The 25476-nt window shown below is 42.1% G+C and overlaps 1 protein-coding gene and 1 pseudogene across 1 annotated transcript; one reads left to right on the top strand and one right to left on the bottom strand.

The window, feature by feature from the left end:
• Window positions 1-1390: 1390 nt before the first annotated feature.
• On the bottom strand, window positions 1391-3174 carry LOC107393058 (E3 ubiquitin/ISG15 ligase TRIM25-like; annotated as a pseudogene).
• Window positions 3175-4185: 1011 nt separating this feature from the next.
• Window positions 4186-20878, top strand: odad3 (outer dynein arm docking complex subunit 3). The gene is made up of 13 exons (XM_015971160.3): window positions 4186-4357; window positions 4529-4650; window positions 4756-4833; window positions 4942-5133; window positions 7453-7554; window positions 11135-11260; window positions 11349-11471; window positions 11608-11757; window positions 11860-12020; window positions 12144-12300; window positions 12369-12518; window positions 20314-20401; window positions 20498-20878. The coding sequence occupies exons 1-13, from the start codon at window positions 4279-4281 to the stop codon at window positions 20641-20643; spliced, it is 1674 nt and encodes a 557-aa protein (XP_015826646.3). The 5' UTR covers window positions 4186-4278; the 3' UTR covers window positions 20644-20878.
• Window positions 20879-25476: the final 4598 nt, after the last annotated feature.

Here is a 25476-nt window from a genome sequence, read left to right as displayed (position 1 = left end):
TGTGTGTGTGTGTGTGTGTGTGTGTGTGTGTGTGTGTGTGTGTGTGTGTCTGTGAGAGAGAGAGAGAGAGTGAGTGAGTGAGTAAAAACTGGTGCCTTTCCATTTGTGTACATGTACATAATGTTTTTTTCTGTAAGATGAACAATTTGTTAAACTCTGCTCACATAAGGAATACCATAAAGAGATTTAATCAACAACAATCTAAATATTATGCTTTAATTTTATGAAATTATTTGATTATTGCTTATGAAGTCATTATGAAAGTTTTTATCAATCAGACGAAAGATTAAGTGAACTGCACTATTTGAAAATAATTCACCAAAGGCCTAAAAAGCTGCAAGAGATTACTAGTGGCTTAAGTTTTATTTACATTTATCTTTGTTTTTATTGTCTGGCTTTATTTTAATATTAGACGTATTTATAAAAATATTGTTTTGTTTCTTTTCATTGTTATATTTTATTAATATTAAATATTTTAAGTGTGTAACTTTCACATATCAATTTTTTACAACAAATTAAAATGCTAATTGTTTCTTTGTTGGTTTGTGAAGAAATATGGACATGTGTGTCTTACATTTGTTTTAATTTTTGTTGGAGATTTTTGGATGTTTTCCTGTTTGCTGTGTTGTTAAGAATAAGGAAATAAATCGTAAATATTGTACGCGTTTAACAGAAAGCGGAAAAGCTAAATTTAACTTGTTTCTCACGACTGCTCGCAAAAACAGGAAGTGGCTGGTGTCTAAACAAAGGCATGCTTGTTTGTGATTGGTCAGTTTGGACGCAGACAGCTCTGATTGGCGGTCTTTCTTGATAGGCAGCTCTCTCCACCTATAGTGTTTAGTTATCTTCAAGTGGGCGGGAAAAACTCGCGCCGCATCTGCCAGCTTGAAATGTGAGGAAAACATGTTTATGTTTGTGTTTATGTATTTAGCAGACGCGTTTGTCCAAAGAGACTTGCATGTCTCACTAAAATGATCAGATTGTTTTTTTTAAATCAGGTCTAGATTTATTTCATCATCATATATTGAAGTAGTTTACCGTACATCTGAAGATCAGGACATAAACTAATGCAGCAAAAAAATTTTTACAGATTGTTTTATTACTAAAAGAAAACTTATGACACAATATTAGAATAAACTAAACCCGGGATCACCAACCTGGTGCCCCCAGGAACCATATAGGGGGACCACAGACTTTTTCTCCAAATAGCACAAGTCTAAAAAAAAATCTGCTGCCATGTTTTTTATTCACTAATTCCTTAACGTAGATTTAAAAACTACACTCTTCTTTTAAACAAGATTGAAAAATGTTTATTATACATGAAGTTTAGTTTAACTCTGATCTATTTTAGTTCAAAGGTCACTGTGTCAACCTGGTAGCCCAACCCATGACCCCTGAACTAAACTTGATCAAGTGATTTCCTTCATCCCAAACTTTGGTTAAAAAAACAGAAGCACCAAAATAAGCTGAAACATCAGAGATGTGGTGACCCCTTGGTGTTTAATGGCTGATCTCAGAGCAGCTCAGAAATAAAGTAAAAGGTTGGATTACTTCAGAAGTCAACAGTGGTACGATAGAACATCTGAGTGAACTTGGTCCGGAGCCTGTGGAGGAGATTCATGGTATCAGTGATGCTGTAGGACAGAATTCCTGCTCTGTGATCCAGATAAACTCCTATCCTGAAGGAACCAGAACCTGAGAGGACAGTGATGACGTTCTTGTGAGTAAACGAGTATCGTTTTTGTGAAACTCTAATAACCAAGACTTGGCATTAAGTCCAAATCCACATTCACACCCAAATCCTGCTCTGCTGATGCTCTTGTACACGACGGCTACTCCAACGCCATCCCAGTGCCAGTCCACCTCCCAGTAGCAACGTCCAGTCAGACCCTCTTACTCAGAACCTGAGAGCGCCTGGTGAATCTGTCTGGATGGCCGTAACAAGGCAGCTCGTCACCGTTTTCTTTTTGTACCTTAGTGTTTCACATTGATAGTACCAACTCCTTGTTCACCGTGTTTGTGAATATTGCAAGAATCCAGCTCCGGTTTCTGGTTCTGGTCCTGGTTGTGAAGGTACAACCTCCATATCAGTGATTGCCAGTGAGGCATTTATCCAGCTGTCACTCAATGTCCTCTAGTGTGTAATTGAGCGCCATCGCAGTTCTCGACACATCCTCAAAGAGATTCAGAGGACGGATGTCAGTGATGGACGAGGGTGGAGACCCACCGAGTGTTGACACTGAGGGGTAGTTGTGTAGAAACTGGTTGTGATCCTCCGTGTTTAGGAGCTTCTTCAGCTCAGCATCTTTCCTCTTCAGCTCGGCGATCTCCTGCTCCGGCTTCTCCTCAATGTCTTTGCAGCAACTCAAATCTTTTTTCTGCTGGAACCTGATCTGCTGCTTCATATGAGCGCTTCTTTTGTGGATCAGACGGAACAGCTGAGTGAAAATCTTCTCACAGTACACCACTGTTGCATCAGCGAACTTGTTTTGGGCCTTCACCTCCTGCTGAAGGGAGTATACCTCTCCTCTCTCCTGGATTCCCTGCTGGATTTCTTCTCGTCTCACCTCCAGCTCTCTCAGCCCTTTCAGCTGCAGCTGAGACTGTCGTGGCCTTTATGCTCCTCCACAGAGCGGAGATAACAGATACACTTCTGATCGGAGCGACAGAACATCTTCATCGCCTCGCCATGATTAGAACAGATCTCCTGCGGGTTCTTGGAGGGCTCCATCAGCTTGTGTTTCCTGAATGGAGCTGAATCATAATGAGGCTGAAGGTGTTTCTCACAGTAAGAGGGCAGGCAGACCAAACAGGACTTGGTGGCTTTCAGTTTTCTTCCAGAGCAGAAATCACAGGCCACATCTTCAGGTCCAGCGTAGAAATGATCAGCAGGAGCAGCTTGGAGGCTAGTCTTCTTCAGCTGATCCACTAAAGCTGCTAACATGATGTTTTTCTCCAGGACAGGCCTCGGTCTGAAGGACTTCCTACACTGGGGGCAGCTGTGGAGTCCTTTCTGATCCTCTCCATTCCAGTGAGCTTGAATACACGTCCGGCAGTAGCTGTGTCCACAGGGAATAGTCACCGGATCCTTCAGGAGATCCAAACAGATGGAACAGCTGAACGTTTCCCGGTCCAGCTGACCTCCTTTCTGCTCCATTTCTCCTCTAATGGCGACTGACTGTGGGACTGGAGAGACTGTAAAAAAAAGAGGCGTGAACTAATTGTTCCCTAACCCTAACAGTCTAAAAAACTCCCAAATTAGGGAATTACTTACTAATGTTATTTTCTCTTATATATCCAATCCAAATTCCATCTCACATCTGTTCTCCGGTGATCAAAAGAATGAGATCAGAAAAAATTACCTAAAACTTCCCATTCCTCCCAAAGCTAAGGAGGTCCACTTCAAAATCCTCTCTGGTGTTTACCCTTCCAACGAATTTCTCAGACGTCGCTTCGCTATTGATGATAAATGTTGCTCTTTTTGTAATGGGGATATTGAATCAACAGAACATTTATTTTATGACTGTATATTCTGTAAAACCCTGTGGAACGATGTGCACTACTGGCTCTTCCCTAAGATCCCAAACTTACTTGAATTTTCTAAAAATGATATTATGTTTGGTTCTCTAAGAAAAGAAAAGAAGCTTGAAAATGTTTTAAATTTAATAATTATTATGGGCAAATTCTTCATTCACAAATGTCGTTTTCTGAAAACAAAGCCGTCTTTTTTTTTACTTTTCACAAAGAACTCTGCCTCCTTTTCTCATCTGTTAAATTTATGGACAAAAACGAGCTCTGGATTTGAATCATATATGATTGTGGAACTAGATCTGTCAGAAAACCCCTAAGGTATAACTTTTTTTTAATGTTTTTTAATTATCTGTCTTTTTGTCCATTTGTTTGCTTATTTGTTCTGTTTGGGGTTTCTTTTTATTTTATTTATTTGTTGTTGTTTGTACTTCCTATTTATTATCCTTCTTCTATATGTTGGAATTCAGCCTGTTCTGATACTATCTCATGTTGGTAAAACTGATTCTTTGTAGAGATTGCCATAATTGTTGTACATTATTGTGCAAATAAAAAAAAACTTATTGTTCCGGTTTTTTATGGCGTGGTTGCCCTGCTGAGACGGGGTCCGACGAGGGTCCTGTTACCGTTCGCTTTAGTATACACGTTGCTAGGCAACCAGAGCCTAGCAAGCTACAGGCTGGCGGTAGCTGGAGCTTAACACGACTGTTAGCTCATTTCTGCTGCTTGCGCTTACAACACTGCACCAAAATGCCGTTCGCCGCCGAGAGAAAGAAACTTCCGCCTCATGACCAAATAACGGAGCTTCAGCGTAAAATCCAACTTCTAGGTAAATTACTTTCAGCCTGAGCTAATGATAAAAAATACGTTCAACTAAACGGTAAAGAATTTTAGCTAACTCTAAATGAACGTAAAAAACAACATCTGAGTCTATCCCGAGTCCTACTAAAAGTTTAAAATGATGATAATCAATATTTTGTTATATAAAAATTTCCGCTAGATGGCGACAAAACTGCATTTTATGAGAGCTCCCAGTCTGCCATGAAGAAGAACCGAGAGTCCATCCTCCAGCTGAGGCAGGACAACAAGAGGTTATACAGAAAAGTGGCAGAAGCTAAAGCTGTAAGTTATTCCTCATGGATGAGATTTTTATCATATTTGTTTATATTTTTGGCCCAATTAGATCTTAGCCTCACACAGAAAGATAGTTTGTGTTTTTCCTCTCAGGGTGACGAACACATCATCAGGGTGGCTTTTCAAAACAAAGGTTTGAAGCAGGATGCTTTCCACAACATGTCAGGAAAGGTGAGCTCTGCAGCAAGTTTTACTTTTTAAAAGGCACATCTTTTTATTTACCTTTTTTTTATATATAATATTTGTACATCAGTATTCAGAACTTGATTTTTTTTCCAGGCAGCCCTCACAGCAGTAGACCAAAAGGTGCTGTCCAAAACCAAGCGTCTGAATGCTTCAAAACACACCACACGAACCTACCAACAGCGTCTTGATGAACTGAAGAGGGAATATGAAAGAATAAAACCAGAAGGAGGAAGTGGAGCGGTGTCCTCTAGTGCTTGGGAGCGTAAAAAAGAGGAAGATGTCATGGTAGTTATGGCTCTGGGGCCTCATTTATCAAGTTTGCTTACGCACAAAACGGGGTCGGAAAACTGCGTAAGCAACTTTCCACGCAAACTTTGGGCTTTATGAAAGAAAACTTAGCGGAAAAATGTGTGCAACTTTAAGTTGACTAAGGACCTGGCTTACGCACATTTTGGACATGGAGAGCACCTGCAGTGCTGCTGCTGAGAAGGATAACATTATGAAATCCTGCAGCATTATCACTTGTACTGCTTCATTTTCACACAGAACAAGACCCCCAACACGCATACACACACGCACACACACACACATGCGCGCGCGCGCACACACACACACACACACACACACAGCCTGAAGCGCAGAATACGGAATGCAGAATATCAGCAGGGGGACAGATAGAGACAGAATGTCATGCGTCTGTGACAGCGTGTGTCCTGTCACTTTGACCCGATTGATCATGCACCCTGGCTAGTTGTACAGGGGAGATCTCCGTTTGGGTGGCTGGTTAGCGTGCGTGACTTTCATCCGAGAGTCTGGGGATTGAATCCCGATTGGACCATTTTTTTTATATCCGCCACAGATCTCTCTGAAGAACTCAACATTGATGGCTTCAGCAACGCTGTGCCACTCCATGGATTTTCTTATTTGTTTTGCAAAAGCACTTCCTTTCATTTCTCCACCTCACCCACAGGTACCTCAACATCTGCTTCTGTGAAATTGCGCCTCCTTGATCTGCCTTTATCTACGGTCGCCATGTCATTGGCGGAGCGCTGCAACAGCCCTCTTATGAATATGCATGAGATCCACAAGGCACTTTGCATTGACCATTTATGGCAGTAAGTGGGCGTGGTGAGGGTGGGATGTGACTAAAAAGCAGCTGAGAAACATTCTCGTTAGTCTCCGATTTATGAAGCGGAGATTGCGTGCAGCTGTGCGTACTCCATGTTTGATAGATCACAAACCTGCTTGGCGTAAGTACATTTTTTTGCTGAGCTTAAGTACGGTTTTAGTAAGGATTCTACGCAATGTTTGATAAATTATACCCCTGATCTCTAATAATACACACATTCATATACCATACCAATTTAATTCTAGAGCACATAAAAACACAGCATGACAGCTGACTGAAGTGCTATACAATAAAACAGACCTAAATTGCAATAAATAAACCAATAAACAATAAATCACAGAGCAAAAGAAACAAACGATCACTGGCAAAACTCCAAGTCGTAGAAGTAGATGTTTAAAAACGACTTAAAGCGAGTAATGGATGGTGCTTGTCTAACTGCATGAGGGTGAAAAGGTTGGAAATGAAAGAGGGTGAGAAGAATTACACGGATCAAAGAGAATTGCTTCAGTCTTGGACTTTGTTTAGCTTCAGAATAGAATAGAATAGAATAGAATAGACGTTTATTGTCATTGAACCAGCATCCTATTAACTGTGGTCATGCAACCCTAAGACACTCCCATGTTGGTTAACCGGCCCCTTGCCTTCTTTATGCATTTGGGAAGGAGTGAGACAGCATTTGGTTAATTCATAGCCAGGGAAATCTGAAAATCATCAGCATAAATATGCTAATTTCAAGGTCAAGGTCACATTTATTTCTAAAGCACACTTATTATTGCTTCCGCAACCCAAAGTGCCGTACAACACAGAAGATTGAATCGCAAGAAAGTATAACTAAAACCATAAAACCATAAAAATTAGCAAGTTAGGATCAAAACAACATTTCATCTTACAATTATAAAAGCAATAAAAATGAGAAAGAATGACAATGACAAAATAAAATCATCCTACATAAAAGCCAGGTTGAATAATTGAGTTTTAAACAAGGACTTAAAGACATTCAGATTTTGTGAGGTCCTGATCTGCAGAGGAAGACTGTTCCAGAGTGTAGGACCGGCCACAGAAAAAGCCCTATCTCCTCTCGTCTTTAGCTGAGCCTTTGGAACTGACAATAAAAACTGTGAGCCCGACCGCAAATTCCTAGCAGGAGTGTAGGGTGACAATAAATCATCTATATAAGGAGGGGCCAGACCATAAAGTGATTTATAAACAAAAAGCAACAATTTCGGCCATACTTTTCCCAAACTCGACCCAAAGGGCAAATGTAAATGTAAAAGTGGAGGAGCCCAAGAACAGAACCTTGTGGCACTCCCCAAGGGAGTGGGAGACAGGGAGGAGTGTATTTAAGTATATTTGCTAATCGATTTAATCATCTACAAAATGTTATCTTTATTTTTGTTCTAATATGTCCAGTAGGAAACAGAATGATACAAAGATATGTGGAAAAATCACGAATGACCACAAATGTTTGTCCTTAGAATCTGCACGCATTGGAGAATCGTCTGGAGAAAACCCAGTTCAAGAGCAAAGAGGCTGAAAACATCACAAGTTACTATCAAAAACTCAAAACAGAACTGCAGGTTGGTACAGCACGCACTGGTCTGTCAGTGTCCCTGTGTGTCTCCCGTTTAGTTGAGATGTTTATGCTTCTGCTGGTATTTACGGGACACCGCTACAAGAGCCAGCACTCAGATGATCATTGTTGTTTAAGCTTAAAGCCTTTAGAAGTTAGCAGCTTGTGCTACAACACTTTCATCTGCTTTCTCACATAGCTGCGACCGTGGCGTGATCGTCATTTGAGACGCCATCATAGTAGAGGATCACAGCCTTCCACGACCTTTTCTCAGCTTTGTTTGATTTTCATAAACTCACTGTTGCCTCAGTCACCGCAAGCAGTGTAAATAACACCGCCAGCACTCCCTGAGCTGCTTTTTAAAATCACGAGGAGCAGTGTTTTGTTCCCAGAGGAGCCGAACAAAGCCATGCTGTGGGTACTCGACACAAAAATGGCGACTCTTCTGCTGAATGTTTTAAAATACCTCAAACAAATGCATTCTTCAATGTGAGTTGATAGTTAAATGATGTTTGTGAAGGTGTAACAGATTACTGCCTAACTCACTTCCTGTGCCATCACAGATGGTGTTTCTTTCATTTGTGTCCTGATAAAAAGTTAGATTATTCATTGTTTTATTCTGAGGGATTCTGTGGCTGAAACTTTCAAAAGAAGGATTAACTTTTGCCTTTTATGTTTATTCGTTTAGCAGACGCTTTTATCCAAAGTGACTTACGATTTATAACCTATAGGGCATGTTGTGATCTGTGGGGGAAACTGGAGTACCCGGAGGAAACCCACGCATGCATGGGGAGAACACGCAACTCCCCATGATGTATATTAATGATTGTTTCAGGTGTTGTGCATGCATGTGTATCTGCTAGTGTTGAAGGTGTTTTAGAGAACAATAGGTACGCATGACCACTTCCTTCATAGCACCTGCAGAAAAACATTTCTGGAGCCGCCACTGGTTTTATATAAAGGTTGTTCTCGTCTGCTCACACAGCTTTTGGCTCGAGAATGAAATCCTCTCAACTACCGTAAATCCTCTAATACAGGCCCGGGCCTGTATTTGACTCAAGCTCATCAAGCTCCAGGCCTTTATTGGAAGGAGGGCCAGTATTAGAGGCAGGCCTCAATTTCTATTTGAGCAAAATGAACTAATGGTTCGCTGGAGTTTTTGACAATTAAAATTGCGCCCACATTTTCAAAGTTAAACACATTTCTTTTAACAACGGTAGTTTCTGCTTCAGCCCTCTCCCCCCTCCCCCTGCGCAGCGGCCGCAAACTCACTGATGCGCCTGCAGCCTCTCAGAGTTCCTGCTGCTCTAAACATTAAAATAATTATTTCATTTTCTGTTCCTCACTTCTGATTACCTTCAATGGTGTCTGTTTGTTGCAACCAGCAGGTACAAAAACTAACTTGTTTTTATTTGACTATTTTTCTGTCCTGCCTGTTTATTATCTTCCTGCATCTCCTCTCAATCCTAAAGAAAAACTGCTACCTGGGTTCATATATATTCACCTTATGAGTTACCTTTGAACTGCAGTTCTAAAAGATCTACCGACCGCAAAAACAGCGGAGTGCTCGCCGGCCGCATCAGTGATCGGTGCGTCGGAGGACAAGGTGATGTGCCCCGCTCCACAGCAGCGAAACACATCAGGCGCAAATAAAAGACAGAAAACATTAAAAGAAATGAACCAACATAAACAGTCGCGTGTCAGTACCGACGCACTGGCACAGCGCGTTGCCCCCTCGACGCGCAGGGGCTCGTCACCTGCTGACAGCAGGCTGCTGTCTTTTCCGAGGGCTGCATCTTGCCGGTCATTATCACGTGACAGCGACTAGTCGACGACAGGCATAAAAAGTCACTATAGTGAAGTCGACTAGTTCATACAACCCCTGCTACTGCTCCCCAGAGTGTTCTGCTGCATAATCAGCACGTTCTCTTTGAATTTGATATCAAATTTTCGCCTCCTCTTCGTCTCCGCACGGTTAAAGTTACCCTCGCGGTCTATCACTGGCAAATCAAAAGTGAGACGATGACACAACCGCCCCCTGTACTTGCTTGTTACCACATTCCACCCGGCCACAATAAGAGTCCGGCCATTATTCACCTCCGCCGACTCCGACACCGGCCAAAATTGGAGACCCGGCCTTTAATTGAATACCGGCCTGTATTAGAGGATTTACGGTAATCATGAAGCTGTCAGACTCTAATTCAGGGTTTTATTCAACATTTCACAACTTTTATGCTCACAGTCATCAGATATTTATTTATTTGCTCATATTTCTCTGGAGGATGAGGCCACTCAGATGTAACATCTCGTTTTCGAAAGGGTCCACCATCCAAACAGCACAAAAATAAAGACAGCAAGACGGTTAGCAGCTGAAAAAATAACCAAAAATGAAAAGAACTTAAAGGGAAAAATGAAACAAAATTACAGTTAAAGAGCAAGTCACCCCCAAATAAACTTTTTTTTTGCTGAAAAACTAAATAAATGAGTGTCTAATCGTGCTGCACACACGTGTCGTCAATAATTTGGCACTTCAGTGCATCTTAGTTAAAATTTAAATATTCTGCCTAAAACTGGCAGTGTTGTGCCGTTGTCAGGTAAAAACTCTGCACTGTATTCTAATTTAAATCTGCCACCGCTATTGGCTAAGAGGTATGCTATGATGTAAACTGGTACATTATGATGTCACAGTGCTGTTGTGAGCCTGTGTGAGTGTGCATTTGTTAGCAGCTCCACCCTCTCGGTCTGCCAGGCAACAGCATTTGTGGCATTTTTCAAACATGAAGTGGGAGTGGAGTTAGACTCTGGTAGGGGATGACTTGCTCTTTAAAGAGCAAGTCACCCCCAACCAGATTCTTACTCAACTCCCACCTGTTTGAAAAATGCCACAAATGCTGTTGCCTAGCAGACCGAGGGGGCGGAGCTGCTAACAAATTCACACACACACACAGGCTCACAACGACATTGTGACATCATATGGTACCAGCTAATGTCCTAGGGCACCTCTTAGCCAATAGCGATGGCAGATTTAAATTCAAATGCAGGGCAGAGTTTTTACCTGACAACGGCACAACACTGACAGTTTTAGGCAGAAAATTAAAATTTTAACTAAAATGCACTAAAGTGTTAGCCTGGCAAGCCAGACTAAATAAATGTATTATTCTTTGCAAAGCAAGAATTTGGTCTAGTTCACCAGGCTACTAAAGTGCAAAACTATTGACTACACGTGTCTGCAGCACGATTAGACACGCATTTATATCGTTTATCAGGAAAAAAGTTGATTTGGGGGCGACTTGCTCTTTAAACAGTGTTCCAAAGAATCGAAAAGAAGTAATTGATCATATTTCGACAGGTAAATTATTCCAGTCCAGTGGGGCTTTAACACTAAAGGCAAGTCTTCCCATCTCTTTGAAACATGGGTACAACAAAAGAAACATGCTCATTAAATCTAGTGTTATTAAAACTAGTACACACCAAATACCTTTTAAATTCGATGGAAAATCAAAGAATATACATTTAAAAATAAAAATGAACCACTGAAATCTACGTCTACGATGTGCTGACCCAGAATTGGCATCCTTTTGCTGCAGGATGAGAGTCTGACCTTCCAGGGCCAGCTGGACAGCTTGGAAGCAGAAATCCTGAAGTACAGAAAGGAGCTTCACAGCCTGCAGGTCATGAGGGACGACGCTCAGCTCTCTGAAGAAGCTGCAAAGGTGATCAGCGTTTTCCCTCTCTTCGCTTTGCACAAGCATCCTGGTGAAGCTTTGCATGTCTCATTCTGTCCCCCTGTCTTTCCACCAGGCCGCGTTCCAGCAGCAGGACGAACTGCTGTCCAGAGAGCGTAAGGAGAGGGAGAGAGCAATAACAAGTTACAGGAAAATAGTTGAAGAGCACAAGGCAGAGACTGGAAAAACTGAAAGAAGTGTAAGATGATCGCTGCTTTTAGATGTCTAATTCTGTCCATGGTCTCATAAAATGTGGAATTCAGTAAGTTAGGATGGGATTCAGCTCTGACACTGGTTGTAAACACGTGCTGACATTTAAAACGGGTGGCCTGCAGGTGAAGAGAACACCTCTGCAGCCAGATGAGCTGAGCAGCGAGGCCCAGCACAGCACCACTAGGATCCCCGCTGAGGAGGAGAAGGCCTTTTCTGCTCTGGAGGAGGCCTTCGAACGCATCAAGGAGACCACCGGAGCCACGGACGTGCAGGTACCTGAGATCTGATCTTCAGTAGGGAGCAGATTTCACCTTCTTCTCATCTAAAAACACCTCACGCTGAAGCTGGGATCATTTCTCTGGTTGTTTGTTTAGGAGATAGTGAAGCGCTTCACCTCACAAAAGGAGATGCATGAACATCTGGAGAAGCTGAAGAAAGAGAACGAGGAGGCCCTGCTGCAGCTGAAGGAGCAGAGGGAGCTTCTGATCCAGCGGTTTGAAGAGGAGGAGTATTCTGGAGATGCTAAGCTGTCATGGTGAGACTCACGTTGACCCTATGAGAACCCTGACCAGCTGTTTTTGTTTCTCTGGTTGAAGGAACCCGTGTGTCCTAAGGGTTGTTTTAGACTCTCCTTTTTTTGTCTTTGTGCTTTCATTAGTGAGCAGCAGAAGCTGGAGGAGGCCGAGCTTCAGCTTCAGGCTCACCAGCAGAGGTGTGACTCTGCCAGGGAGCGGCTGGACTGGCTCACAACAACCCTCAGTACCGTTACAGCAGGAGTGGAGCACCTGGCAGAGAAACTGCAGCACATCACTCTGGTAAGACACCTGCTCACGCTCGCACACACAGCATACCTGCAGTCTTTCTGTCACCGTTCCCGTTCCAGAGCGCGGGCAGAGTTACTGCGCAGCAGCCAGACTCCGAGGAGGCTGTGCTGGAGCTTCTGGCCCAGTGCGAGCTACAGCTGCAGCTGCTGCAGAAGGAGTTTGAGGGGAAAGATCTGACTGCTATCATGAAGGAGATGGGAGAAGACGAGGTGAGAAAAAGCTTCAGTACACTCTAGCCATCACATCTGGAGCTCGACAGGATCGAACACAGATTTGACGAGCTGCTGTAAAGCAGATGTTTTGTTATTTAATAACCCCTCACATAACAATTATGACCCAGAAGATGCTTTACATTCATTTATTTCAAACTCTGTCATCACAGTTATACACCGTCTGGAGGTTAGGGACAATATTTAGGCATCAAAAGCTTTTTAGTTTCAGTTAGATCTCCAATCCAATCCAATCCAATTTTATTTATAAAGCGCATTCACAAGGCATTACAACCAAACAAGGCGCTGTACACTAAAAATGTTAGTTAATCAAACCGGCGGTATACAAACATGTCGAACACAGATAAAAGATAAAAAGGAAATACAACAAAATTCCCAAAAGCTAACAGCTAAAAATCAATAAGACACAGGGTGAATAAAAATTAGAAAAACATTTAAAAAAGAACCTCAATATAGTATGGAAGTTGATATTGTGAAGTCCATTTTTAAACAATGCAGATGTAAGTGAGGTTCATAATTATGTGGTATAAGCTAGGTTGAAGTAGTGAGTTTTCAGGCGTGATTTAAAAATGCTAGCTGTTGGTGCTAGCCTCACTAGCAGTGGTAATGCGTTCCACAGCTTCGGTGCACAGACAGAGAAAGCCCTTTCTCCACGGCTTTGTAAACGAGCATTCGGAACAGCTAGGAGGAGCTTATCTTCAGACCTGAGAGCATGCGGCGAGTTGTAGTAATGGACAAGTTCACACAGATATGGAGGAGCTTGATGGTTCAAGGATTTGTAAGTCAGAAGCATAATTTTGAAGTTTATCCTGAACTGCACGGGCAACCAGTGGAGAGATTTCAGAATTGGAGAAATGTGTTGTCTTCTGTCAGCTCCAGTCAGCAACCTAGCTGCTGAATTCTGGACCAGTTGAAGTCTAGAGAGAGCTGCTTTACTGATGCCGTATAAGCAGGAGTTAGAGTAATCCAGCCTAGAGGTGATGAAAGTGTGGACCACAGATTTCAGAAGACCGACACTCAGGATGTGCTTTAGTTTTGAGATGCGTCTTAGTTGGAAAAAACATGATTTAACTGTGTTATTGACCTGGACATCCATCTTCAGAGCCTGGTCCATTTTTACTCCAAGGTTGGAGATTACAGAGGATACATTAGGTGAGAGATAGTTGAGGTCAGGTTGATGAGTCACCGTGGTACTGTTAGGACTGAAAACGATTAAGTCAGTTTTGGAGTCATTGAGATGGAGGAAGTTATCAGCTAGCCATTGCTTGACCTCAAGGATACAATCAGACAGAACTTTCGTTGATTGAGTTGGCTTAAATGAAAAATAGATTTGACAGTCATCAGCGTAAAGATGGTATGAGACAGCGTGCTTTCTGAAAATGGCTCCTAAGGGCAGTATATAGAGGTTGAACAGTAACGGGCCGAGAATTGAACCTTGTGGGACACCCCAACGTAGAGGCTGTGACTCGGATGAACAGCCATCCAACATGACCCTAGCAGACCTGTTACAAAAGTATGACCTAAACCAGTGGTTCCCAAACTTATTTAGCCGTGCACCCCCTTCTATGTCCCGACCATATATATATATATATCAGATGTCAAGCTAAACAGAAAGGGTTAAAATAATTCCCCATCACTTTCATTTTTTAAATAGTAAATAATAAGCATTCGATACCATTACAATTTCCTTTGATTTCATTTTGAATAAATATTTAGAGTGCCCAGGTAGCACATAAACAATGCAATTTAACGGTTTTCTTAAAGTAGGAACGTTTAACCTGTGCGGCCAGAGCGCTCTCCTTCCTTCTGCTCTGCGTAAACCTGAACGGATCACCTACTTGTGCATAATCAAATGTCAATAGGGGACAAGATATAGCCATGATGTTCACTTTTACCTCAGACCGACTTATTGCTGTTTTATGGTGTGGCTGAATCTGCGATCCGCTGTCATGCGGACTGGAATAACAAATGCTGCAGTGGACTTGTGGTCAGGTTCATGAGGAGTCACTGGCTGGAGCGGACCCGACTCATCCCAGAAGCTAATATCTTAATTTGACCTTGAATGAAAAATAACCTCTTAAAAGTTTTTATCACGGTGGAGGCAGCGTTCATTTCTGCCTTCAGTCTGACGGCGGGCCGGAGTTAAAGCAGCGTGTGCGCTTATTGAATCTGTGTGTGTGTGTGTGCGCGCGGCACAGCCGCTCAAGTCACCGCGTCTCGCGCTATTTAAACCAATGTTGTAAAATTCCTTCTGCCCAGCCCAGATGTGCTCACTTGTGCACCCGTGAGCCGTGGTTCAGCCGGAACACGTCTGACCTCTGACAGACGCACTCTGAACTTCAGATCTTCAGCGCGCTGTCAATAGCCTGGATGGGAATCATTTCTTGTTATTTAGTTACATCCACAATGTTCTGTGTGTGAGGTTTACAACGTCAGAACACCTGCATGAGACAGGTGTTAATTACAATCTGCCAGAATGACTCACCACCTTCAGATTTCTCCAACACCGTTAAAAATGATCAAATACGGAACATATCGGCGTGCGCAGGCCAGAGTGCTGAAGCTCGGCGCATTGTTATTATGAAGCTAGGGCACATGCGGAGGACATGCGCGCACGCACGCAAAAATATACTTGTTTTCAATTACATTTATTGTGCCCACTTACTTTTTGTTTGGCCCACCCACAAATGAGTTTCTACGCTAATGGTGACATATGACAGACTTCTCTGAGCTCCGCAGCCATTACACTTTTCACCTTGCGCACCCCCTAGCGGCAGCTCGCGCACCCCTGAGGGTGCGCGCACCACACTTTGGGAATCCCTGAATCCAGGGCTGTGCCTGAAATGCCAGCCCAAGTGTGAAGTCTTGTGATCAAAATGTCATGATCAATCGTGTCGAATGCTGCAGATAGATCCAAAAGTACCAGAACCACATGGAAACCTGAATCTAAAGCCAGAAAAATGTCATTAAACACCCGAACGTGAGCAGTTTCAGTGCTGTGCTGTTTTCTAAAACCAGACTGACAGATGTCCATTACCTGAATTTCATTTAGATGTTTCACCAACTGTGCATAGACTATTTTCTCAAGAACCTTAGATAAAAATGGTAATTTGGAAATTGGTCGGAGATTAGAGTAATCGGTAGGATCAAGGCCGGGTTTTTTCAGGATTGGTTGTAGAACAGCGTGTTTAAAGGCACGAGGAACTTCAGCCAATGTCAAGCTACTATTTATAATGCCTAGCATGCTATTGCTAATTAAAGGAAACACTTCTTTCAGGAGTTGAGGTGGGATAACATCATCAGGGGAGCCAGAGGGTTTCATGGCTGCAACAGTTTTTTCTAGATAGGGCAAAGAGATGGGCTGAAAGCTTTGAAGTTGCACATGAGAGGGGGTAAATGAATCAGGAACATGGTTGGTTTGGTGAATCTGAGCTCTGATTACAGTAATCTTATTTAAGAAAAACTGCAGGATTTGGCTACACAAGTCAGCGGACACAGAAGAAAATAGTTTTTGAACTGGGGAAAGCACTGCATTTATGGTTTTATATAACACACCTTGATTATTTGAATTAGCCGTGACGATGCTAGCAAAGAATCGATTTCTCGCGCCTCTGACTGCTTTTTGGTACTGAGACCAAGCCTCTCTCATGGCCTCAAAGGATACAGTAAGCCTGTCTTTTATCCATTTACGTTCCAGTCTCCTGCAATTTTGCCTCAAGGAACGAGTTTGTTCGTTCAGCCATGGGTCGGGCTTGGATGTCTTTCGACGTGATTTTAATGGAGCGACAATATCCATAGCAGCCAGGCAGGATGAATCAAACACACGAAGTGATCCCTCAACTACAGAAGATGCATCAGTAGAATCATATGGAGCTGAATCCAGAGTAAGAACAGTGGCAAAATCTGCAGCAGCAGATCTGACCAATCACATTAGATCATGTGCTGTTGGAAGGCAGGTTACCCACAGAGAAGGTCCTGGTCTAAATAACTATCCTCTGCATGCGGTTTTACAGCAAGTCCAGTACTAATGGAAGCATTGTGACATATAAAGCACATCCTGAGGAAGGCCGGGTGATCCAGTGACTGGTTACTGGTTTGTTTACGGACGCCCAGCTTAAAGAGCAAGTCGCCCCCAAATCAACTTAATTTTTCCTGATAAACGATATAAATGTGTGTCTAATTGTGCTGCAGACACGTGCACTTTAGTGCATTTTAGTAAAAGTTTTCATTTTCTACCTAAAACTGTCAGTGTTGTGCTGTTGTCAGGTAAAAACTCTGCACTGCATTTGAATTTAAATCTGCCATCGCTATTGGCTAAGAGGTGCCCTAGAACGTTAGCTGGTACCATATGATGTCACAATGTCGTTGTGAGCCTGTGTGCGTGTATTTGTTAGCGGCTCCGCCCTCTCGGTCTGCTAAGCAACAGCATTTGTTGCATTTTTCAAACAGGAAGTGGGAGTTGAGTAAGAATCTGGTAGGGGGTGACTTGCTCTTTAAGGAACAATGTGTGATGGTAGAATAAACGCAGGGCAAGCTGCAGATCGGCTCATCAGAGGCTTCTGGAGTTTGAGAATATGAAAGATCCAACATTTAAACATGATCATGAATATTTTCATTTTTATAAAAGATAGTTAGAAAATGAATACAGCTGTTAAACTTAATATCAGCAATAATAATAATAATTAGGCAAGGCAGCTTTGTTTACATCACACATTTCATGCAGAGGTGATTCGATGTGCTGTGTTAGTGTTTACAGACTGCAGAACAGCTCTAATCTACATTTTAGAGCTTTTCAAGCAAGCTTTATTTATACAGCTGTTCCTAACAATCTATTTTTACTCTATTACATAATGTTGGCAGAAATATTAAGGAGTTCCTATTAGAGCCCTGCGCGGGACTGTTTTCTTCATCCCGCTCCTGCCCGCTCCCGCTGAATTTCTGACCATTACCGCCCGCACCCGCAAAACTCGGAGAAATTATTACCTCACAATAAAAGAGATGTATTGAGTTTGTGTCCTCAACATGTCATTTTATAGTCTATACCAGGGATCGGCAACCCTCGGCTCTTCCATCCATCTCTCGGTGCTTGTAAAATAATGAATGGATATTTAAATAAAATGCTTTGTATTTTACTGAATTAATTTTATATCTATGTTGATTCTAAATGTAAAGATTGTCTGTGTAAACCTGAACAGTTCCAACCAGGTCTTAAGACCGGGTTGACGGGTCACGCTTATGTGTAATCATATCGGCGCTTTCTGAGTTGAAGAGGATGTGAGATTCTGGGCTTCTCCTCAGACGGCTCCTGGATGTGTCGCCACATTGGAGACAGGAACAAGCGCTATTCAGCCAAAGTTTCATAATCAGGGAAATTTTTCTAAGTGACAAGTCTCTCTGAGAGACAGGGTTTGGAAAACACTCGCTTCATTGGGAGGAACCTTCCCGCATGCGCTCTGGTTATGTGACGCGCTCCAAGGCCCTCTCCACAACTTCAGCTCGCTGTGCACCTTACGTATACGTGCTGACAGCGAGCTGCGCTGAGCAGTGTCCAGCTCAGATGTTCAGATGGGAATCTTTTCTTGGGCGATTTAGCTACATCTGCGTCAGTTTGTATGCATGCTTCGGGGTAATTCTTTCTATTCTTTCTCCGTCAAAATAAACGGTCAAATACGGGAACTATCCGGTCAACACAACACAAGCCCTGCTTTTAACTGTTTTGTTTTCTTGTGAAAATTGTTGGAATGAGATAAAATTGAACTTGATTTCCACCAGAGCCGCGCACTGCGCCATTATCTCCGTGACTGTAAATGAGAGGAGAACAAATTGATCGGATCCTGCACATCTTTTAACACATTGGTCAGGATTGACGCACTTTGTTTTCATTTAGTTTTTAACCCTTTAATGCCGATGCGTCACCAGGATCACCGGTGACGCCTCGGCGCATTTGATTTCAAATAACTCCTCGCTACTTAAACTATAAAATTCTTTAAAAAAAAACAAATGAGCTACTGTGTGGTGCTTAAAGGGTTAATGAAGTCAAGGCTGTTTCATATTCTCTTCTCCTCTGTAATCAGGCAGTGATCGGGGTCGCTATTCTAAGAGAGACCTGAATGAGAAATATTAACACAATCGGAGAAACTCCTCCAAATGCCTGACTTGCCTAGCTTTGGTTTTTGTGTCATAAAGACCTTGTTTCAGCTTCTTTTCAACATCAGTTGCCGACTCCAGCATACTCATCCCGATCCCGCACTGTTTGTTTTAGCCGACCGTTCCCGCCCGCAGCAAAGTTCACACCGCCCGCCCCCGCAAGATTTGTGTTGGGTCCCGCGTGACCCGGCAGGACCCAATCCCGATGCAGCCCTCTAGTTCCTATTTGACTTGCTGCTGGTGGGGATATTTACATTTGGGGTCCAGTTCTGAGGACTGCTGTCTCACAGCTCTTTAGCCGTTTCAGATGACTCTGGAAGCTTTGTGCTAAACATCGTTAGCTTTGAGATGCGAGTTTATCATCGTCTGCACAAAGATGTGTTAGACGATCTAAAGCAGTAACGTCTAAATCCCAGGTTGTATCTAGCTAAAATCACAGAGCTACGGGTGTGGATAGCGGCTGCAGAGGCTCTTTTGCCCTCCAGCGTTGTGCGGATGTGTGTTATTACAAGGGGCTGCATGACTTTATTTTTTTTTAAGTCGACCGTCAAGTCATGAAAATCGAGTCGACTTCGACTAGTCGTTGACGTCATACACCTGAAGTGGCTAAAACTGACGATGGGAGACCAAGCGTTTTTTTCTGACGCACGGGGGGATCAGACATGGAATCGGGATTTGAGGACGTGGATTGTACAAAAACTAACTAATTTTTATTTGACTATTTTTCTGTCCTGCCTGTTTATTATCTTCCTGCATCTCCTCTCAGTCCTAAAGAAAAACTGCTACCTGGGTTCATATATATTCACATCATGAGTTACCTTTGAACTGCAGTTCTAAAAGATCTACCGACCGCAAAAACAGCAGAGTGAGCACCGGCTGCACCGGTGAGGTGCATCATCGGAGGACAAAACAGGTGATGCGCCCCGATCCACAGCAGCGAAAAGCAGCAGGCACAAATAAAAGACAGAAAACATAAAAGGAAATGAGCCGACATGAACGATCGCGTGTTAAATTTGTTTTTGAGGTGGAGACACCTAATTTGATAATGTTACTGTGGCCGTGCTCAGGATGCAGATGTCTGGAGCGCGTCAACGATCAGAGCTTTGCATGTGCAAGCTGGTTAAGGTTAGGATGGGGGTGAGGGGAAGGTTAAATTGCACAATTTGGTCAAATGTCCGTTTTACGGCGGGTGTCAGTACCGACGCTCTGGCACAGCCTCCCGACGCGCAGGAGCTCATCACCTGCTGTCTTTTCCAGGACTGCATCTTGTCGGTCATTATCATGTGACAGCGACTAGCCAATGAAATGCATAAAAAGTCACTACAGAGCAGTGAAGTCGACTAGTCGATACAACCCCTAGTTATTACCCGGATGTAAACAATAACATTCAAGGGTCTATAGGAAGTAAAGGTTATTTTTCCAAACTGAGGCCGTTCAAAATGGCCAAAATAACCTTATAGAATCTAAAAGCTTGGAATAAAACAATGTAAAAATGCATTTTTATAAATATTCTATATTGGTTTTGAAGAACTTAAAGATCCAGATTTAATAGAAATAATAAAAATATTATTTTACTGGTTAAAGTTGGTGAATTTTCCATGGTGCCACTTTCTGTTGCTGTGAGCAGTTTTACATCCGGATCGAGGAGAATCTGCCTGAATACAACACCAGAGTCAGACTACCTGAGGCCCAACCGCTGGAGCTCTCCGATGACGGTGACACACACACACACACACACACACACACGCACACACACACACACACACACACACACACACACACACAATCTAAATCTTTCTTTGTGTAAACAGCAGCTAAAAGGAGCGATGAAGACGAGCCGGGCGTCCTCTCACGTGAGGTTTTGAAGCGTCAGTCTCAGCTGATTGTTGATTCCAACTTGAAGAAGAAGACTTGGAAAAGGAAGAAGAGCAAGTTCTGGCCCAAAGAGGAGATCTAGAGTCAGGAACAAGATTCAGCTTGTGGAGAAAAGGACCCTGATATCATTTTAAACTTGTAGTCTTAGAAATGTTGGAAAGATTTTTTTGTGTCTTAACTTCATGTCTCTGTTTGTTTTGTCAACATTAACATTCTTCATCACGTGTTGCATCAACACAGCTTTTGTCACCTTGTTTTTTCCCACCCAGTGTTTCACCAACTGCCTCTCAGGTTTCAATAAAAAGGATCAGAACATCGCTCCTACGTTTTATTATCTTCACGCACCATTCATGTTCGGTTTCTGAGACGATCAAGTAACGTTTCCCCCAAGGTTTTTATCTTTATGCTTCTGAGCGAAACAAATCCACTGTAATGAGTTTCACCTTACACGCCAGATGCTTTACAGTTTCCAGTTTTCGGAAACGCAACACCTGTGACGTTTTCAGCCTTTATTTCAGATTAAAATACACCAAAGCTACAAAACTGTTCTTTGAGTTCAGATCTCCCCTCGCCCAGGGGAAACTCCGTCTTTAGTCGTCAGACTGCTTACAGCAGCAGAGACCGGAGGACCTGCAGAACGGAACCAGACTGACGACTTTTGGTTGTGAACAAAAGCGTTGATCCATATAGCAGAACAGGTAGAGGTGTTTCTGCCTGCTGGTGCTTTTGTACGAGACTTGGAACAGCAGCAGAACTCACGCTCTGTCCTGTTTCTAAGTTCACGTTTACTGATCTTTTGTTCCATATTGCCTTTCCGTGCCTCCTAATTGTGTTAGGGTGACAGTTTGAAGGCAATTTTATTAAATTATATTAATATAAAGTGGCTTTTAAAGGCTACCCCTAATATTTATTCAATGTTTTTCCACTAACACACCATTTCTAGTTGATTGGTTTTCTTTTTGCCGGGGTTAGGTAAATAACATAAAAGCCACTCAAAACTTTTTATATCAATAAATTAACAAAATAAGACGCTAGACATAAATGATGGGTATGTTTTATCAATTATGTTTCACAGGAAAACCTTTTCCTCCGTGACCCTGCGTAGACAGGCGGGTATAGATGTCGGATGGATGGACGATAACACTTGTGATATATAGATATTTTGTCCATTAAGTGTATACAATTTTTAAGGAGAAAACATTTAGAAGAAATAAATATAAAAATGTGAAGTTAGTGTCGTTTACAAAACCCACTTTCCTGTTTTTTTCAGAGGATGAATGATGAAGGCATGAAAGACAAAAGAAAATGTCCAAATAACACGAAATATATTAGAGAATGTAAAGAAATGACAATAAGTAAATAAAACGTTTGGCTAAAATCAAACGTCATCAAATGTGGGTTAAAAAACTAAATTAAAGAGCAAGTCACCCCCAAATGAACTTGTTTTCCTGATAAACTATATAAATGTGTGTCTAATCGTGCTGCAGACACATGTAGTCAATAGTTTAGCACTTTAGTGCATTTTAGTTAAAATTTTAATTTTCTGCCTAAAACTGTCAGTGTTGTGCCGTTGTCAGGTAAAAACTGCAGTTGAATTAAAATCTGCCATCGCTATTGGCTAAGAGGTACCCTAGAACGTTAGCTGGTACCATATGATGTCACAATGTCGTTGTGAGCCTGTGTGTGTGTATTTGTTAGCAGCTCCGCCCTCTCGGTCTGCTAGGCAACAGCATTTGTTGCATTTTTCAAACAGGAAGTGGGAGTGGAGTAATACTCTGTTAGGGGGTGACTTGCTCTTTAAATAGGATGTTACAGTTAAACATAAAATGCTAATATTAGTTATGCCATCTTCATATATGTGTATATTCTGAGCTACTACAGCAATCAATTTCCCTCTGGGATTAATAAAGTATTTTTGAATTGAATTGAATTTAGGAACTATTTATATCTGTCTGTTCCTAATTTGGACAGGCTAAGCTTGCCACACATATGAGCAAACTGCCTCAAATGACTGTTTGCTCAGCAAATTCCTCGCTGTGCACGTCTAATTTTTACTGACTTTTCTGCCTCACGAGACACTGAGGTGAAAATCTAACCGGTTTGATATTTTCCACCTCACAGGGGGTAAAAACTCACTGTGTGCGCACAATGTGAGCTGCCGGCTGAGCTGAAATATTCTAGTGCCAAATCAGAGCGCGTTTTCCGCTCACATGATTCCAAGATGGCAGCCCCCGTCTGCATGTTAGAAAATTAAATGGAAACAGAGCTGGAAATGGAGGCAAAAAAATAATAATCAAACCAGTTAGATTTCACCTCAGCAGTAAAGGTCAGCAGTTTGCTCTTGTACGCGGCAAGCTTAAAGAGCAAGTCACCCCCTACCAGAGTATTACTCAACTCTCACTTCCTGTTTGAAAAATGCAACAAATTTTGTTGCCTAGCAGACCGAGAGGGCGGAGATGCCAACAAATACACACACAGGCTCACAACGACATTGTGACATCATATGGCACCAGCTAACGTTCTAGGGTACCTCTTAGCCAATAGCGATGGCAGATTTAAATTCAACTGCAATTTTTACCTGACTACGGCACAACACTGACAGTTTTAGGCAGAAAATTAAAATTTTAACTAAAATGCACTAAAGTGCTAAACTATTGACTACACGTGTCTGCAGCACGATTAGACACACATTTATATAGTTTATCAGAAAAAGGTGATTTGGGGTGACTTACTCTTTAAGGCAATAATCCACTTTAGATTTGTCTGTATTCAAATTAGCTGTTAGCATATTAGTCCCGTTGAATGTAAAAGCTATTTCTATGAACTGAGGCCATTCAAAATGGCCAAATTTAAGTGTGGGGGTGGGAGAGACTGACAAAATTAAAATGGATTTTATAAAACTATTTTTGTCCAACTGACATCAAAAGTAAAACTAGAACTGCAAGCAGTTATGAACGGGTTCCAAGCCACCAGCGCCAGTCGCCCACCCGCCCCCGCCCTCAACTTCCCCACTCCTCACGCAGCCCCGCCCCAAAGACACGTTCTCCCGCCGGCGTCCCGTCCTATTTTTAGGGTGCAACGAGACTGTTTTTCAGCCCTCTTTCTGAGGTGGTCTGCTTCAGGCTGACCAGGGCCAACACTCCCCCTGCTGACAGCATATTCACACCTTCCACTAGAGCAAGCCTCTGATTGGTGGGTAGGATCAATCCACATGAGCTTATGGCATGCTCAATTCATTCTCATTCATTATCATGCTGATTACCTAGAACCTAAAAATGTCTCTGACTGCATTTCTTGCATACCTAAGCAAGGATGTGTGGAATCAACCGGGCCAAGCTGGGGCCATCTGGAGCTATCTGGGCAGGGTCGACCAGGTACATATGGGAATGTTTCTAAAAGGTTGAAGGATCGATCCCAACTCTTACCAGAATGTGACATAAGCTCCAGCCTACCCAGTTAACACAACCTCAAAATCTTAGCCTCTTACATGCAAATAATGATTTTTAGGAAATTTTTCAAATTTGAAATTTTAAATGATCATAAACCACGTCCACTTTGATCAATCATTACCATATTGATAATGTAGTCTTACGACTCTATAATAATGACAACCACTAAGTTTCGTGCAGATCCATTTAGCCAGTTCAGCAGTATAATTTCTTCCTATTTATAGCGCCCCCTATTGTTGAATCAAGCTGAAAATCAAGATATCCACTTGAATTGACCTCAGGTATGGTGGTTATGAATAGCTTTGAAAAACGTAAAAATCTTTTGAAGTTATGCTAAAAAACAGTTTCATTCCCCAAAAATTATTTTAAAAAATCATATAAAAACAAATAAGCAAAATATCCAAAATCCCTTCACATCGTTTGGTCAGCCGCTTCTCCTCTCTTGTCAGGGAAAGTAGTGATGTGCTTGTGTTGGACGGCCGGGAGGAGTTAACGAAAATACGTTTGACTTACTATGCAAATTTCTACTAATTAGCATAAGTTTAAATTATTTTTTTTTAAATACTCATCTAAATTTGACTGAATCAATGAACATAATGGATGAGACCATTTGTTTTTTTACGAATGTAATGGGGAGAAACATACCATAAACATTTTTGGGGCACAACAGCGCCATCTATTGGATAAAATTCTAATTTTTTTCTGTGGTTGTAGATGTCACTATGACTGATTTGATTTGTAACTTTCTGTACAGAATATATATTTTTCATGAGTAAAAGGGCGAAAACTTTTAAAGCCTATTCATAGCCTATAAGCCACGCCCACTTTTTAATCATTTTCAAAATATAGCTTAAGGGTCCAATGATAAACATATCTGCCAAGTTTTGTGGAAATCCATCAAGCCGTTTTGCTGAAACAAACTTTTTGAATCTTTAGCGCCCCCTATTGGTGAATCCAAACAAAATTGCGTAGATAGGGTTTACCGCTCATACTTTGTAAGGGCCTAGAGTCTCATCATTTTATCTTGAAAATTGTTGAAGATATAATCAATTAGGACATGTGCTAGCTAGCGCACTGAATTTGACATGGTGTCATTAACCCAATTTTCAGTAATTCCGCGTTTTTCTTCATCACAATAACTTCTCTTCCTCCATAGATCATATGTTCAAACGTTGAAGTTGATTCGACGAAAATTGACGAATAGGTGATTAAAACTAAGTTTTGCGTTTTTTGAGATCTAGCAAAAAATCTAGTTAGGCGGAAATGGGCGTGGCCAATACAAAAAAGATGCAGAATCATCCAAGGATCATGTCCATATAAAGTTTTTTTGACTGTAGGGCCTATGGTTTGGGAGCTAGTAGCTCAAACGTATTCACCTCCGCAATAGCGCCACCTAGGTGCCTCGGGGTCCAAATTTTCGAACCTGAGTAGCGGTCAGGATTTTCTATCAGACTGCCATATCAGAT

The sequence above is a fragment of the Nothobranchius furzeri genome, chromosome 6, assembly GCF_043380555.1.
Source record: "Nothobranchius furzeri strain GRZ-AD chromosome 6, NfurGRZ-RIMD1, whole genome shotgun sequence".
NCBI lineage: Eukaryota > Metazoa > Chordata > Actinopteri > Cyprinodontiformes > Nothobranchiidae > Nothobranchius > Nothobranchius furzeri.
This window is presented reverse-complemented; position numbering and strand designations above follow the sequence as displayed.